This window comes from Nomascus leucogenys, chromosome 2, assembly GCF_006542625.1.
Source record: "Nomascus leucogenys isolate Asia chromosome 2, Asia_NLE_v1, whole genome shotgun sequence".
Lineage (NCBI taxonomy): Eukaryota > Metazoa > Chordata > Mammalia > Primates > Hylobatidae > Nomascus > Nomascus leucogenys.
The window spans coordinates 130994581-131009612 of record NC_044382.1 but is presented as its reverse complement, the minus strand read 5'-3'; the positions used below and the strand labels follow the sequence as shown (position 1 = coordinate 131009612).

Below are 15032 nucleotides of genomic sequence, written 5' to 3'. Positions count from 1 at the left end.
TTTAGGGCTGTTACTCTAAAATAAAAAAGTTCTTTTGAAATTCTAATTCAAAAAGCAATGAGTTTTAAAATAACCCTTTCCATGTTATAAAATACTTATATGCTCATTGTAGAACATCTGGGAAATCAGAAAACTGTAAAAAAAAATTTTTTTTTAACCCTCAAAAATCCATAATTCTATCAATAGCTATCAATTCTATCTATAGCTACTGTAAACGTTGTGGTACATCTCTTTCAATATTTAAATGCCTTGATATACTTATTTTCACGGTGGAGATCAGAATTCCTATGTGGTTTTGCAACCCGAATTTTCCATTTAAAAAATATAATAAGAACTTATTTCCCCAGTCATTAATCTTCCTAAACATAATTCTTAAGTTTGTAAAAATTCCATCCTACAGATACACCTAAAAGTCAGTTTATTTACTTTGTTTCCCCAGGAAAGAATCCTACATGACCATGGTTCTGGGCCCGTGTAAGTGCTGCCTTGTGAACAGTGTAGAGAAGATCACAGAATCTTCCTCCAAATAAAGTACTTAAAGCCAATGTAAAAGTTTTTCAAAGGCAAAGGGGCACTGTGAATCCAGCATTTTCCAATGTTCCCTAGACGTGAATCATCTCAATGAGAAGCCATTATTCGAGTGCAACAGGGCTCCACGCGTCCAGCGGTGTCAAAAGTTCTGCTAAGCGTTCAAAACCTAGCAAAAGGTTCCGATGGGCCACTGGAACTCGGCGGCCGCGGCGGAGGCTGCTCCCAAGGCGTCAGCAATCAAACCGGGACCGGCCGCAGAGTTCCCAGTCCCGCGGAGCGCTAGCTGCCCGGCGGACGCGGAAGCCCGAGAGTCCTGGTCTTCCCGTCCAGGTTTAATCTGCGCCTACGCAGTAAATTCCAGGAGGTGCTCCCAGCCTAGCCCGCTGCGCCCGGCTCCGCGCCTGGGCAACCCGTGCTCCCTCCCGTCCCTGGCGCCCTCCGCACCCGCCTTAGGCGCGGCGACCGAGCCCTGGCTGCGCCCTCTGGGCGCGCTCCTCCGAATCCCAAGTTCGAGTCGCGAGTCTAAACTTGGGAGGAACGCGCCCCGGGTCCCCGCCCTTCCCGGACTGCCCGATCCCCATCCCCCGCAACCGCGAGCGCGCAGGCGCAGCCGGCCGGGAGTCCCGTCAGCGGTCCCGGAGCCTGTGTCGCGCCCGTGCCGGTAGCTCCACTGCCACCCCTCACCATGGGCTCGGGTCCTCGGCTGCTGCTACCTCTCGTGCTTTGCGTCGGGCTCGGCGCGCTTGTGTCTTCTTCGGGGGCCAAGGGCTTCCGCAAGCGAGGCCCCTCGGTGACGGCCAAGGTGACCGAGAGCGGCGGGCAGCAACTTCCCCTGTTGCGGGCGGGGCCCTGGGGGCGCTTTGGATACTGGGACCTCGGTGTCAGGGCGGGCGAGGGTTAGGCTTCCCGGGCGCAGGGGGTCTGTAAGCGGCCGCGGGACTGGGTGGGAGGGGGCTGCTTGCGTGCTGGGAGGCCGGCGCTCCGGGGGAGACCCTGGGGGAGCTGGGCTGAGGCCAGCCTGCCCCCGCCGCAGGCTGCTTGGACTTCTTGTCCCAGGTCGGTAGTCCGAGGTGACCAGCCGGGGGATAGGAGAGGCTTCCGGAACCGGCGGGCCCGTTCTCCAGGAAAGAGACTGCCCAAGTACTTCCTTCAGCGTGGCCTGGGCTCGGGAGCAGAACTAGAGGACTGCAGGGAGGGGGGCGGGACCCGCACAGGAGAGGCGCTCGGAGCCCAGGGCTTGCAGCCGCCCGCCCGCCGCGTGGTCTCCACGCTGGCCGCCGTGGCTTCGGGCAGGCGTTAAAGCGCCTCGTTCAGATGAGAGACTACCCTCCGCCTCTTTTGGGGAACCGTCGTCCTCTCCTGAGAAGGGGGGAATGCGCATTCAACTTCGGCGGGCGCGCGGCCCCTGCTGTGGGCTACGCGAGGCCGGGCGAAGGCGGCACCTGCAGACCTGGGGCAGCCTCCACTGCGGGGGACGGGGGCGGGGGGCTGCCAGAAAGTGCGTCTTTAAGGCTTCCTCGTACTTAATTCAGCTTCAGTTCTTTTTTCAGCATATTTAACCAAGGGTAGACGATAATGGGAGAATGCAGGGAGAGGGAGGGGATAATTTGGTGCCCATGATCACCACTTCTAGAAAACCCACTGGCAATAGTGTCTTGGAAACTGAAGCTGGAGGGGGCGGGCTGCAGCTGAAAGTGGTCTTCATCAGTCTGGGGTTTGTCAGTGGAAATGATACTAATCAACGAGTAGAGTGCTTACATCCTCTACCGCAGACGCCACCTGAGGACGGCGAGGACTAGGGGTGGGGAGGAGGAGGTCCAGCTCAGCATCTGATGTCGCAGAAAGGCCGTGCCACGCTATGGGCGGGGTTGATAAACAGCCTGATGGTTTTGAGAAGCTCTGATCTTACTCCCAGCCTCTTGATCTTGTAGGCATGTCTAACTTTGGGATATGGTTTGTGCAAGGCCACAGAGCTGGACGGGGTCTCTTGGGATAAAGCCATAAACATAAAATTCGCACAATTATGAAATGTTGGAGGAAATAAACTTTAATATACTTTGGGTGCCATTTTAAAATACCTGAAAAATGAGAAAAACCAGCGCAGGGAAGACTGAGGAGGCAAAGGGAACTGCATGTGCATAGGTCCTCAAACAGGAAAGCCCTCCCTGCATTCAGAGGATATGGAGAGGATGGTGTGGCTTCAGCACAGAATGAGAGGTGACTTGAGATGAGGTTGGAGGGGTGAGCAGCAGCGGGATCACACAGGGCCTTAGAGGCTGCAGGTAGGCATGCGGGTATTGAGGCAATTCTTAAAATTTGAAGTGTTATTCTGCAGTCAGAGCCACTGAAGGGTTTTAAGCATAAGAATGGCATGATCTCAATATATACTCTTGAGAAATTTATGTGGTCACTCAGTGGAGAGTGAAATGGGAGGTCATTCAGGGCACCATGCCAGAGTCCAGATGGTGGCTTGGATTAGGGTGGTAATCATTGAAATGGGGAGCAAGGGAAGGACTTGAAATAGATTTTGGAGACATAACTAACAGGAGTTGCTGACGGTTTAGAAAGGGGGTGAGGGAGAGGGAATAGGATTGCCAAATAAAATACAGGATGCCCAGTTAGATGTGAATTTCAGATTAACAATGAATAAATGTTTTTAGTGTAAGTACGTCCCCTGCAATATTTGGGAACAAGTTTCACCTGGGAAACTTCTTAAACCTACTGATGCAGCGACCCACCCCAGAGCAAGTTAATCACAATCTATATGGGTGGGGCTCAGCATCCTATCTTTTAGAAGCTTTCGGTGATTCTGATGTGCAGGCAGTGTGGGCTGGGAACCACTGGAAGATGGAGCCAAGAGAGGAGGAAGCTGGTGGCTGCAGAAGCGGGAGGGTTTGAGCATCCTAAACCCTTGTCTGTGACACTGTCACTGAGGGAGAGTTTGCATGTACCCTACTCTCAGAATTGTTACTTAACATGTCTTTTTTTCCACCTACCAAATTTGTCATTAAGTTTTTCTAAAAGCTAATTGTGTAGGTGCATCTTAAACAGATTCTGCTCTGTTAAATTACTTTTTCATGAACTTCTAAAGACAACTAAATCTATTGGAAAATGACGTTAAAAATAATTTCTCTGAGTGCAGACAAGTACATTAATTGACCATTGTTCTAGTGTATTGTTTTCCCCAGCAGTGTTTTTGTTTACCTCTGATTTCATTTAAAAATAGGAATCTGTAAATAAGAGAGGTGTGAGGTGCTATTCTGCCCACATGGCCCATTAGTGGCGCTAACTTCGTCCACAGATCCTGCTGCTGGGCCAGCCTGGCAGCTTCCTGCCCCAGCCATAGAAGCTCAGGTGGGGCTCTGGCTCATTGGGCTCCAAATCCACAGAATTATATTTGCTGACCTATATTTTTGAACCAATGCCATGGGACCTGTGCAGGGTCCGGCATCGGGAGTGTATGAAATAATGCCACCATCCTGCCAGCTGCACACATATTACAGCTTGCAAGCATATTAGCATGTAGTGGCCAGGAGGCTGTGGCTAGATGGCCTTGGACAAGTTATCTAATGTCCACAGCTCAGTTTCCTCCTCTGTCAAATGGAGATAGAAATCATTCCTACCTGGGAGGGCTTTGCACATTAGATGTGGTAAAGCAGATGTCTTAGTCCATTTATGTTGCTATAAAAGAATACTTGAGGCTGGGCAATTTATGAAGAAAAAAGGTTTATTTAGCTCACGGTTCTGCTGTGAGCTGTAAGATTCCAGACTGGGCATCTGGTGACAGCCTCAGGCTGCTTCCACTCACGGCAGAAGGTGACAGGGAGCAGGCATGTGCAGATCACGTGGAGAGAGAGAGGAAGCTGAAGGGGGTGGTGCCAGTTTCCTTTTAAAACCAGTTCTCATGGGAACTAACAAAGTGAGAATCCACTCACTTCTGAGATGGCACCAAGCCATTCATGAGGGATCTACACCCATGACTCAAACACCTCGCATAAGGCCCCACCTCCAACATTGGGATCAAATATTCAAACCATAGCAGCAGGTAAAGCACATAGTCCATAGTCCCTGACTTCAGAAATCATTTGTAAGTGTTATTTGTGTTTATCTTCTTAATCCTACTGTGACAGAGCAGACCTGAAAGGAATCATCATTTATTTTACAGAAGAAGAAAGGGAGTTCAGGGTTTAATTAATGTGCTGAAGATTCCATGGCCATTGAGTGGTGGAGCTGCATTTGAGAACAGTTTCTTCCACATCGCAGCTCATGTACTGGGTGTGTTCCCTAGTTACTTTGGAAATGGAATCAGGATTAATTCCACAGGGATTTGGGTCAGGCTGTGTAAGTGCCTCCTCCCTCTTCCTCTACCTCCTCCCATCTCCAATGCCGAGTAATTTTCAAATGACTTTCAAGGGCAGCCTTGAGGGAAAAAACAAGTGACTGAGGTGCTCACCCCCAAAGTCTAGCATGGAATCCAATATCACCTTTCCCAGGAAGCCCACACTGATCTCCACAGATAATCACCACCCCTTACGATGCCACCTTATCTGTACTTGTCTTATAAAATCTGACTTCTCATTATATTATAGCATTCATATATGTGCTTTCTGTTGGACTGAAGCTCCTTGAGGGTAGGAGCTTTGTAGCCCCACCCCGCCTCTGGCCCAGCACTGGGTTTTGTTCCCAGAGGCACTCAGCAACATCAGAGATGAATCCAGTGGTGAGAGGGTTTAGAGTGAGGGCGTTTGCTGGCAGCTGTCTCACCTCCTGTCTAGGAATGTGTGTGCCCAGGTCCTCCCTGAGTATCATTTGACATTGAACCATTTAACATTTCTTGACTGCCTCCTCCTGCTGACCTTTAGCTGGCCACTGGGGAACTAAAAACACTGTTTCTACTCCTTAGGGTTTCCCTGGTTAGACCGGGAGAGCCCTATTAATGATAAACCAGTTTAGCTAGAGGCAGGCTTGAAATTCTGGCTCTCATACTCATAGTAGGGAAACCTTGGTAAATCACTTAACCTCCCTCATTCCCACTTTTCTCATTTGTAATTAGTGATAATTTGTAAATTAGTGATAGTTCCTGTCCCACCTTTCCTGGTGTGGTGAGGATGAATTATGTAAGATGATATGGGTTACCCACACTGAGACCACCACTAAGTCATGTTTGTTTCCTTCCATCTTTCTTCCTGCTCCTCCTCCAGTGTCTGCCCCTTTGTTTAAACGCCTCTCCTGGCTGGGCGCTGTGGCTCATGCCTGTAATCCCAGCACTTTGGGAGGCCAAGATGGGAGGATCACTTAAGGTCAGGAGTTGGAGACCAGCCTGGCCAATATGGCGAAACCCCGTCTCTACTAAAAATACAAAAATTAGCCAGGTGTGGTGGTACACACCTGTAATCCCAGCTACTTGGGAGGCTGAGGCACAAGAGTCACTTGAACCTGGGAGGCAGGGGTTGCAGTGAGCCGAGATTGTGCCACTGCACTCCAGCCTGGACGACAGAATGAGATTCTGTCTCAGTAAATAAATAAACGCCTTTTCCATCTCCCTCGTACATTCCTTCTGCCACCACCCCAGTGCAGGCCATTATGACCTTATTCTTGAACTGGTGTAAGAGCCTCCAGATTCTCTTTCTCTCCGTTTGAGTAACATTCCCAGAGCCTCGCTTGACCCTATTCTTTCTCTTCTCTCTGTTGCCTAACAAAACCCATGCTTAGGCCAGCATCTCTCCTCTGCCTTCTGGAACTGGTGGGCAGCTTCTTTCCTGGCACCCCATCCACTCTAACCCCTAGTTGTGGCCAGAAGGGCAGCTTTGCTTCTCTGCACACAGGTCACATTTCCTGCCTAGGTGCATTGGTTCCAGAAAGAAGTCTGCCAGGCAAGGCTCACCCCCATCCTTGTCTGGGGAGATGGTTTCCCTCCTCCCAGGCCTGCCTCCCTTCAAGCCTTCCTCCTTAGCCTCACCGTTCCTGCAGGCCTAGGCATACAGTGTTTGGGGGGCATTTGTCACACACTGCCCTGTACTGTGGTTATGGGTTTGCCTATCCTATCTCTTTATTTTAAACTGCCTTAGGACAGGGATTCTCTTACACAGTTTGTGCCCTCACATTGCCTTTTACATAACCTTGCATAAATACTTGTTGACAAAATAAGATTTGATTTCATCCTTTCCATTAGAGTTGGCAAAACCTGCTATGTGTTCTTATGCTTACTCATGAAGCTGAAGGATATTTCAATTTGGGGAAAAAAATTATAATGATATGTGTGCCAGGCTGTGTGTAAAAATACGTGATTTTTGCTGAAGAGTTATGTTGGGTGACAGGTACTTTTTCTTCATCTGCTCATGCTGCTCTCCCAGATCTTACTCCCTTCTCAAACATTCACAGGCTTTGTTTTCTCTTCTTTATTTTAAAAGTCTGGAAGGCTCTTCTAGTGTCTTATATGATGTTTCTTTAAGGTTTCATCTCTGGCTTCCTGGTGCTGCTTCATTATTGCTGGTTATTGAATTTACACCTCGGCTTGCAAATCCCTTTGGAGAAACTGCTTCTCTAGTAAGCCGGCTCTGCACTGACCAGGCCCATGGGTGTGTGGAAGCACCTTCCTGTCCCAAGCCATGCTGCACTGCACTCCTTTAATACACTGCCCCATCTCAAGGGCAGGGCCTTTCATGCATTCTATAAAGCTCTTCTATATAAATAATAATAAAAGTTTTGCTGCTTTGGCCATGTAAAAATTGTAAAATGCCACATGGAACACTAAATACCACATCACCCTGTGACAGGCGTACTGATGTATTGGCAGAAGCTCTTGTCTTGAACTGAAGCTTGACAGTCTTTACTTAGTGATTTTTCTAAACTGTAAGACATCTTTTTTCTTTGACAACCCTTCTTGTATTTTTTAAAGCCATCTCTTGCATGTCTTTTTTACCCATTCAAACAGTAAATTGGTTCATATAATCTAAACGTGCTAATAGAATGCCCTTTGACTCTGTGGCTTTTCAAGCGTTCTATTTCAGAATCGTCTTTTTTTTTTTTTTTTTTTCTTTTTTTTGAGACGGAGTCTCGCTCTGTCGCCCAGGCTGGAGTGCAGTGGCGCAATCTCGGCTCACTGCAAGCTCCGCCTCCCGGGTTCACGCCATTCTCCTGCCTCAGCCTCTCCGAGTAGCTGGGACTACAGGCGCCCGCCACCACACCCGGCTAATTTTTTTGTATTTTTAGTAGAGGCGGGGTTTCACCGTGGTCTCAATCTCCTGACCTCGTGATCCGCCCGCCTTGGCCTCCCGAAGTGCTGGGATTACAAGCGTGAGCCACGGCGCCTGGCCTCAGAATCATCTTAACACAGTGATTTGTGAAGCAAAATGCATATAATTTTGTTTCAGATGAGACAGTTAAAAACAAGTCCAAGAGAACTTTTATAGTTTTACTGGCAAAAAGGGGACTCACACTCACTCCTGGCTATGTGTCTTCTTTTTTCTGTTGTAAAATGTTGGGTTAGGAAAAGCAAATTCTACTTGGGTAACTTGGGAACAAGAGGAATGAATTCAGTGTCTGAGTTTACAGGGTGATGGCTTTGTCAGCGTGATGACCCACGCTTAATGTTTGCTGTCCTTTGGAAAGCTGGGGACCTGGTGCTTTACTGTGCTTGGACATGAGTGGCAGGCCTTTTGAAGGACTCCTGTGTTTCATCATTTTTGCCATCTCCTGGATGGCAGACATCTATTGAGAACTCACTGCAAATTTAGGACTGTTTGAAATTACAAAAAAATAAATTTTGATGGTTAGCCTGTTTCCTCACATCATTTTTTTTTTTTTTTTGTCCTGCCAAGATTAGAGAGCATTACTTTCTAAGAGAGCAACATTTTCCATTCTACTCTTCATCCATAAAGCCAGAAAATGGGAAGTAGCAGCAGCGTTTGCCTGGGGTATGGGAAGAGAAGAATTATTGAAGACTTCATTGGCCAACGCTGACAGAGTTGAGTCAGCCTTTAAACTGAATACCTGGTACCTGGTACAGTGCCTGGCCCATAGGTGGTGCTTAATAAATGTTTCTTGAAAGAATATTTGTGAGTGAAATGCACCCACGCAGTAGTTTTAAAGTACCTTTAACTGATGTCATGCTCCTTTACAAAATACTGATGGGCAGGGCTTTTGTATGTGGGACAATTCTCAGATTTTAATTGACTTACCTTGTATTCGTGCTTTTCCACCTTATAACCTTCCACTTTGTCTTTCAACTGCATGCAGGTCTTCTTTGATGTGAGGATTGGAGACAAAGATGTTGGCAGAATTGTGATTGGCCTCTTTGGAAAAGTTGTGCCCAAGACAGTAGAAAATTTTGTTGCTCTAGCAACAGGAGAGGTATGTCTCAATTTTATTTCCTTTAAACTGGGTCTTCTTTAAGCCAAATATAAAGATGTCATCTGAGAAAATAAGTATTAAATTAGTATGTCAGATGAACCTTACCACATTTGACTTTATTTTCCAATAAAATATGTATTATTTGGGCACTCAGTGCCCTTAGGCTTCTGGAAATTGGGAGAAAATCATCATCAAGTGAAAATATGGTTTGCTCTCTTTTAACTTATTAATACTCTACTTCCATAACATATTTATTTTTTGGTCAGTTAATGATAAATTTCTCTCAGTAAACCATAGCTGGGATATAATCAAGTTCTGTAGGCATTTTGTTTAGTTTTCTCAGTTTGTCCTTTCTAGATCAACACTGAGTTTATCTTTCAGTATGGCCTCTGTTACTTGTTATTCAACTGAAATAATCTTTTTAGAAAGGATATGGATATAAAGGAAGCAGGTTTCATCGTGTCATCAAGGATTTCATGATTCAAGGAGGTGACATCACCGCTGGAGATGGCACTGGGGGTAACGTCTTTGCATTTTTCCTTTCCCATTTACCAAACCAAAACCTAAGATTAAGCCAGTATATGAACCCAGTCTGTTGAAATCCAGAGCTAAGGAACACAGTTGTAAAGACGACTCTACCTCTTTAAGAAGGATGGAGTTTTGGGGACTCATCTAGCAGCATCTCGACAGGTATGAGGGAGGCATCCTCATTTTAAGCAGGATTGTTTTGGTGTTTATTGTCTTTCCATAAGTAAATTTAAATTCTTTGGAGTTACATATACGGTGTATGTTCAAGAAAACTTGACTTTGGATAGACAATGTTTTGGGCAATTTAAATATAGCCTAGACCCTTCTATAGGAGCGCTCTCCTACATGGCCACTTCAAGTGTCACTGACCAACCAGTTATAAATTGCTTAGCTTTGATATCCACTTCTGGGCTTTTTTTTTTCTTTTGAGACACAGTCTTACTCTGTCACCCAGGCTGCAGTGCAATGGCATGATCTTGGCTCACTACAACCTCTGCCTCCCAGGTTCAAGCTATTCTCCAGCCTCAGCCTCCAAAGTAGCTGGGATTGAAGGCGCCGCCACCATGCCCGGCTGATTTATTGTATTTTTAGTAGAGATGGGGTTTCACCGTGTTAGCCAGGATGGTCTCAATCTCCTGACCTTGTGATCCGCCTGCCTCAGCCTCCCAAAGTGCTGGGATTATAGGCATGAGCCACTGCACCCAGCCTACTTCCGGGTTTTCTAACTGAATCAGAATTTTGAAGTTGGCAACGATAGATAAGGGGCCCTACAGAAGGGGAGGTGGGCCTGGCAGACCCTTGAGGTATTGGAGGATGGTCAGATCCTTCTCATGGTCTGTGGAGAAAGGTCTTCCACTCTGCCTGCCACTTTGCTAGAACTCCAGACCTCCTGCCTTGCTTTGGTTCTCCTGTTCAAGGTTGACCACTGGGTGCTCCCGATTGCCATCATCCTCTGTGTCCTGATGGGTCCTGAAGTTGCTGTGACCAACAACTTCCAGATCAGCTGCTATTGTTCTTCATGCTGAGGCAAGAAAAAGCACCAGCTTTAGAATCAGAAAGTCAGATGTTCAAATTCTGCTCTGCTATTTTCAAGTTTTGTAACCTCTGTTTCCCATTGTAAAATAGGACAGAGAATACCTACTCTTCAGGGTTGTTATAATTCGCTGTGGGTGTATATTGAATGCTTGCTGCATCCTGGTTGGGTGCTGAGTAACACCCAATCCTGGATAAGTCACAGGACTGTCCTGAGCTTTGAGCCTCAGGAAACAGGTACACAGCCACTAGGATGGCTCACACACCTTTTCATCTGGCTTTAGGATGTTTTCCTGCCCTTCAGTTCTTTCTCACTTCAGAGTGAAATCATGGACCTGCTTGATCAAGGTTTGGCCCTTGGTATGAGGCCAGAGAGTATCCCACTATCCTGTGCCATATTTAAGGCTTTCTTTGTTCATTTTAGGCCCTAGTGCCCTGTTTGGTTAAGGAGTTAATTTTATTCCCTCCTTCACTTCTCCTTATGTTTGAACATGTCTTCCCCATCCCTACCTCCTATAGGGTTCTAGTAACTGATTCCTCTAAGGCCTTATGTTTCCCTTTGAAGAGTTGACTTTTGGAAGACATCTGTTGACTCTCTTCCTTGTTTTGTCTCAGGTGTGAGCATCTATGGTGAGACATTTCCAGATGAGAACTTCAGGCTGAAGCACTATGGCATTGGGTGGGTCAGCATGGCCAATGCTGGGCCTGACACCAATGGCTCTCAGTTCTTTATTACCTTGACGAAGCCCACCTGGTTGGACGGCAAACATGTGGTATTTGGAAAAGTCATTGATGGGATGGTAAATTGATACATTTTTTTCCTTTCAAAGCTTTACATTTTTATTGAGAGTACTTTCAGTGATTTATTTTAATCTTAAAATATGCTTGTTAGAGATCCATTATATAGCTGACTGGCCTCTTCAAAGGTGAATAAATTATATATGGTATGGCATTTTAATTCTTAGGGTCATTGGCGCAGCAGCTAGGGACTTACAAGGAGAAATTAAGGACTTAAGTTGATTTATTTTACTACTTGATATAAATGTAAAGGCCTTTTAAATGGAACCAATATATACCAGGACCCCATATATACACACAATGGAATATTATTCAGTCTTCAAAAGGAAAGACATTCTGAGGACATTATGCTAAGTGAAACAAACCAGTCGTAGGAAGACAAATACTATATGACTTCATTTATATAAAATATCTAAAGTGGTCACATTGATAGAAACAGAAAGTAGAATGGTAGTTGCCAGGGGCTGGGGATGGGGTAAATGGGATATTGTATTTAATAGGTATAGGGTTTCAGTTTTGCAAGATGAAAAATTCTGGCTATTGGTTGCACAACAATGTAAATATACTCAACACCACTGCACTGTGCACTTACAAATGAGTAAGATGGCACATTTTATGTTATGTGTTTCTTATCAGAATTAAAAATAAAATAATTAAAAACAAAGCAAAACAAAACCACCCCAGAATCCCATCTGGTTCAGCTCAGACACCTAGGTCACATTCACAGAGACATGCAACCAAAAATTATTGAAGAGAATTTGAATCTATACTGTTGGGTCTCAAAGAATGTCAAAGCAGTCCAATTCACAACCCATAGGAACACTTCTTAAAATCCTCATTCCGTTTCTTTCTCAATATTTCTGCCTTACAGGCGCCTGAATTAGCTCTCTCAGCTCCTAAACTGGTTACTGTAAAGTCTGCCCATCCCAGGCCTGGACCATCCTTGTCTCCCTTGCCCTCTTCCATGTTTCATTTTGTTTCCATGTGACTTATTCTGCCTCCCTCATCCAAATGTAAATAAACCAATCTTGCTCGCTGCAGTTCCTTCACAACTACCTGTTTTTCTGATTCTATCTAACACAAGTTTGGGAACTGAGCTAGTAGCCTCAATGCTGTGTGGGAAACCCACCAAAAACCTACTTTCTTGTTCCTTGCCCAGTCCTAACCTCCTTCAGTGTGAAATACCGTACTGTTGGGCTTGTGAAGCCTTCTAGGGTAGAGAAAGGTACCTTCACAGCACTGTGGGGGGCTGGGGTTACATTAGTATTGGCTCAACTTATAGGTTAATGGCTTGGGTCACCTTTAAAATGGACAAACCTAGAACGAGGTCCATTTCTGAATCTGCTTTCTGGTCCATATATTTGAAGACCTATTATAGGATGGAGCTGAAAATGACTCACAGTTCATGTTAACTGTTAATGCTGGCTTATACCAGGTGAATGGAAATGCCTTTTACTAGAGTTGGGTGTTTACAAAAATATCTACTTTTTTAGAATATAAAATGCTTATTTAAAAAGAAGTGAGGAAATATACCAGTGTGGTCTCTGAATAAGAAGGTCATGGGTGAATTTTATTACGTGATGTATATATTTTCTAAATATTCTAAGTTTTCCACAGTTAGCTTGCATGGTCTTAATAGTCATAAAAAAACAAACCAACCAACCAACCTTATTTCCTTCCCACTTGGGCTTTTGGAGTTGGCTTTGGTTTAACCTTTGGATTGCTATAACTGCTGGTCAGAATTAAACCACATGTCTACTTTTCTCTCACCAGACAGTGGTGCACTCCATAGAACTCCAAGCAACTGATGGGCATGACCGTCCACTCACCAACTGCTCGATCGTCAGTAGTGGCAAGATAGACGTGAAAACGCCTTTTGTGGTTGAGGTCGCTGACTGGTGACACAACTGGCAGAAAACAAGGATACGCTTTGGCAGGGGTGTGTGTGTGTGTGTGTGTGTGTGTTTGTGTGTGTGTGTGTGTTCGTGGTGTGTTGTCTTTCAATTATTTGCTTTTTTTTTTTTTACTTTCTTTTTGTTTTCTATCCCAGATCACAGGAAAGTTATAAAAATCAAACCATCACCCTTTAGTTTGCTTGAACTTTAGTAAACCACCTGCTTAGGGACTTTGAACTTAAATATATCCCCTTCCTCAAGTGGTGCTATTTTTAAACTAAAAAAAACTTTGAATTGGCTATTTTTCTTAATGCAATAATTTTTTTCTGAATTCATTATGATCCTCATATTGGGTAATGCTGAACATTTATCTGAAACAGATGAGGATATTAAGTTTATTATTTTGTATCCAAACAGAAATTCAGATAAAGGGAAATTTGACTAGTGTAATCTGAGATATGTCATAGGGATTTCTTTCTGACAAAAAGGTGCTTTGCTGTTCTTTATATTAAATACTTTTTACATAGATCAACTCTTTTTGCAAGACTTTTAAAAAACGTAAAGTTCTTTAAAAAATAAATATACAAAAATACACACACTCTAGCATTAACAGTGAACAGATTAGAAAGATTTTATAAATCAAACTACAAACATAATTAGATAACTCAGAAATTATGCCCATCCACATCTCATATACTTAAGGTGATTATTATTGTTATTCAATGTAACATTTTTAGAAAGTTATCTTTAGCCCAGTTGCAATAGGAATTTTTTTGTTACGTACATAAGGGGATTAAGACTCAGGCTATAAGGCCTGGGTATGGTGGCTCATGCCTATAATCCCAGCACTTTGCGAGGCTGAGACAGGAGAATTGCTCGAGCCCAGGAGTTTGAGACCAGCCTGGGCAACATAGTGAGACCTTGTCTCTACAAAAACTAAAATTAGCTGGTCATGCTGGTGCACATCTGTAGTTCCAGTTACTCAGAAGGCTGAGGTGGGAGGATCGCTTGAGTTCAGGAGGTCAAGGCTGCAGTGAACTGTGATTGCCCCAGGCAATAGAGTGAGACCCTGTCTCAAACAACAACAACAAAACCCACTCAGGCTATATTTAAACTAGATGAGGCCAGGTGTGGTGGCACATGTCTGTAGTCCCAGCTACTGAAGAGGCTGAGGTGGGATGACTGCTTAAGCCTAGGAATTTAGGGCTATAGTGAGCTATACTGATTGGGTATCTATACTGTTTGGCATCAATATGGTGGCCACTTGGGAGCATGGGACCACCAGGTTGCCTAAGGAGGGGTGAACTGGCCCAGGTTGGAAACAGAGTGGGTCAAAACTTCTGTGCTGGTCAGTAGTGGGATCATGCTCGTGAATTGCCACTGCACTCCAGCCTGGGCAACATAGCAAGACCCTGTCTTTAAAAAAAAATAACCAATGGGAAAGTGAAATTCTACTGGGGCCTTGTTATAACATACCGGGCTATAATAGAGTGTGCTTGATCTCTGTTCAGATGGGAAGTGTTGTCTGTTAGAAAACAGCGCCATTGCTTCTCCTCCAGGACTCAAGCAGTGAGGATCCATCTCGAGTTGTATTCTAAGAAAATTGCCTCAATGAGAGATGAATTGAGTATTCCTACTGCTGATTCGCAAATTGCTGCAACACTCTTGGAGAGCAATTTGTTAAATTTTTTCCAACGAATATTTTTTGAGGGTCTTTGATCTGCCAGGTACCAGTTTGACTTTTGGGGATACAACAATGGACAGAAAAGGGCCTCATGGGGCTTACAGTCTAGTGGGGGAAGACAGAAAATAAACAAGGAAACAAACAGGGTGATGAGTGCTGTGAAAAAAAAATATGCCCATGTCTGCTGGAGAGGCTGAGTGAGAGAGAAGCAT

The 15032-nt window shown here is 45.0% G+C and overlaps 2 protein-coding genes across 2 annotated transcripts in view; one reads left to right on the top strand and one right to left on the bottom strand.

The window, feature by feature from the left end:
* Nucleotides 1–1121: 1121 nt before the first annotated feature.
* PPIC (peptidylprolyl isomerase C) lies at nucleotides 1122–13668 on the top strand. The gene is made up of 5 exons (XM_003259888.4): nucleotides 1122–1333; nucleotides 8770–8883; nucleotides 9309–9402; nucleotides 11059–11243; nucleotides 13015–13668. Exons 1-5 carry the CDS (start codon nucleotides 1217–1219, stop codon nucleotides 13141–13143), a joined length of 639 nt encoding a protein of 212 aa, XP_003259936.2. The 5' UTR covers nucleotides 1122–1216; the 3' UTR covers nucleotides 13144–13668.
* SNX24 (sorting nexin 24) overlaps nucleotides 8834–15032 on the bottom strand; it is a 188965-nt gene continuing 182766 nt past the window's right edge. Inside the window, exon 7 of the mRNA XM_030818317.1 lies at nucleotides 8834–8945. Within this exon, the coding sequence (XP_030674177.1) occupies nucleotides 8869–8945 (77 nt within the window). The 3' untranslated portion in view covers nucleotides 8834–8868. The remainder of the gene's footprint in view (nucleotides 8946–15032) is intronic.

Excerpts from the sequence above, each read along its gene's own strand:
- PPIC (XM_003259888.4), top strand. The coding sequence starts at position 1,217 with ATGGGCTCGGGTCCTCGGCTGCTGCTACCTCTCGTGCTTTGCGTCGGG. Across the intron at positions 8,884-9,308 it reads TTGCTCTAGCAACAGGAGAG|AAAGGATATGGATATAAAGG; the intron begins GTATGTCTCAAT and ends TAATCTTTTTAG. Across the intron at positions 9,403-11,058 it reads CGCTGGAGATGGCACTGGGG|GTGTGAGCATCTATGGTGAG; the intron begins GTAACGTCTTTG and ends GTTTTGTCTCAG.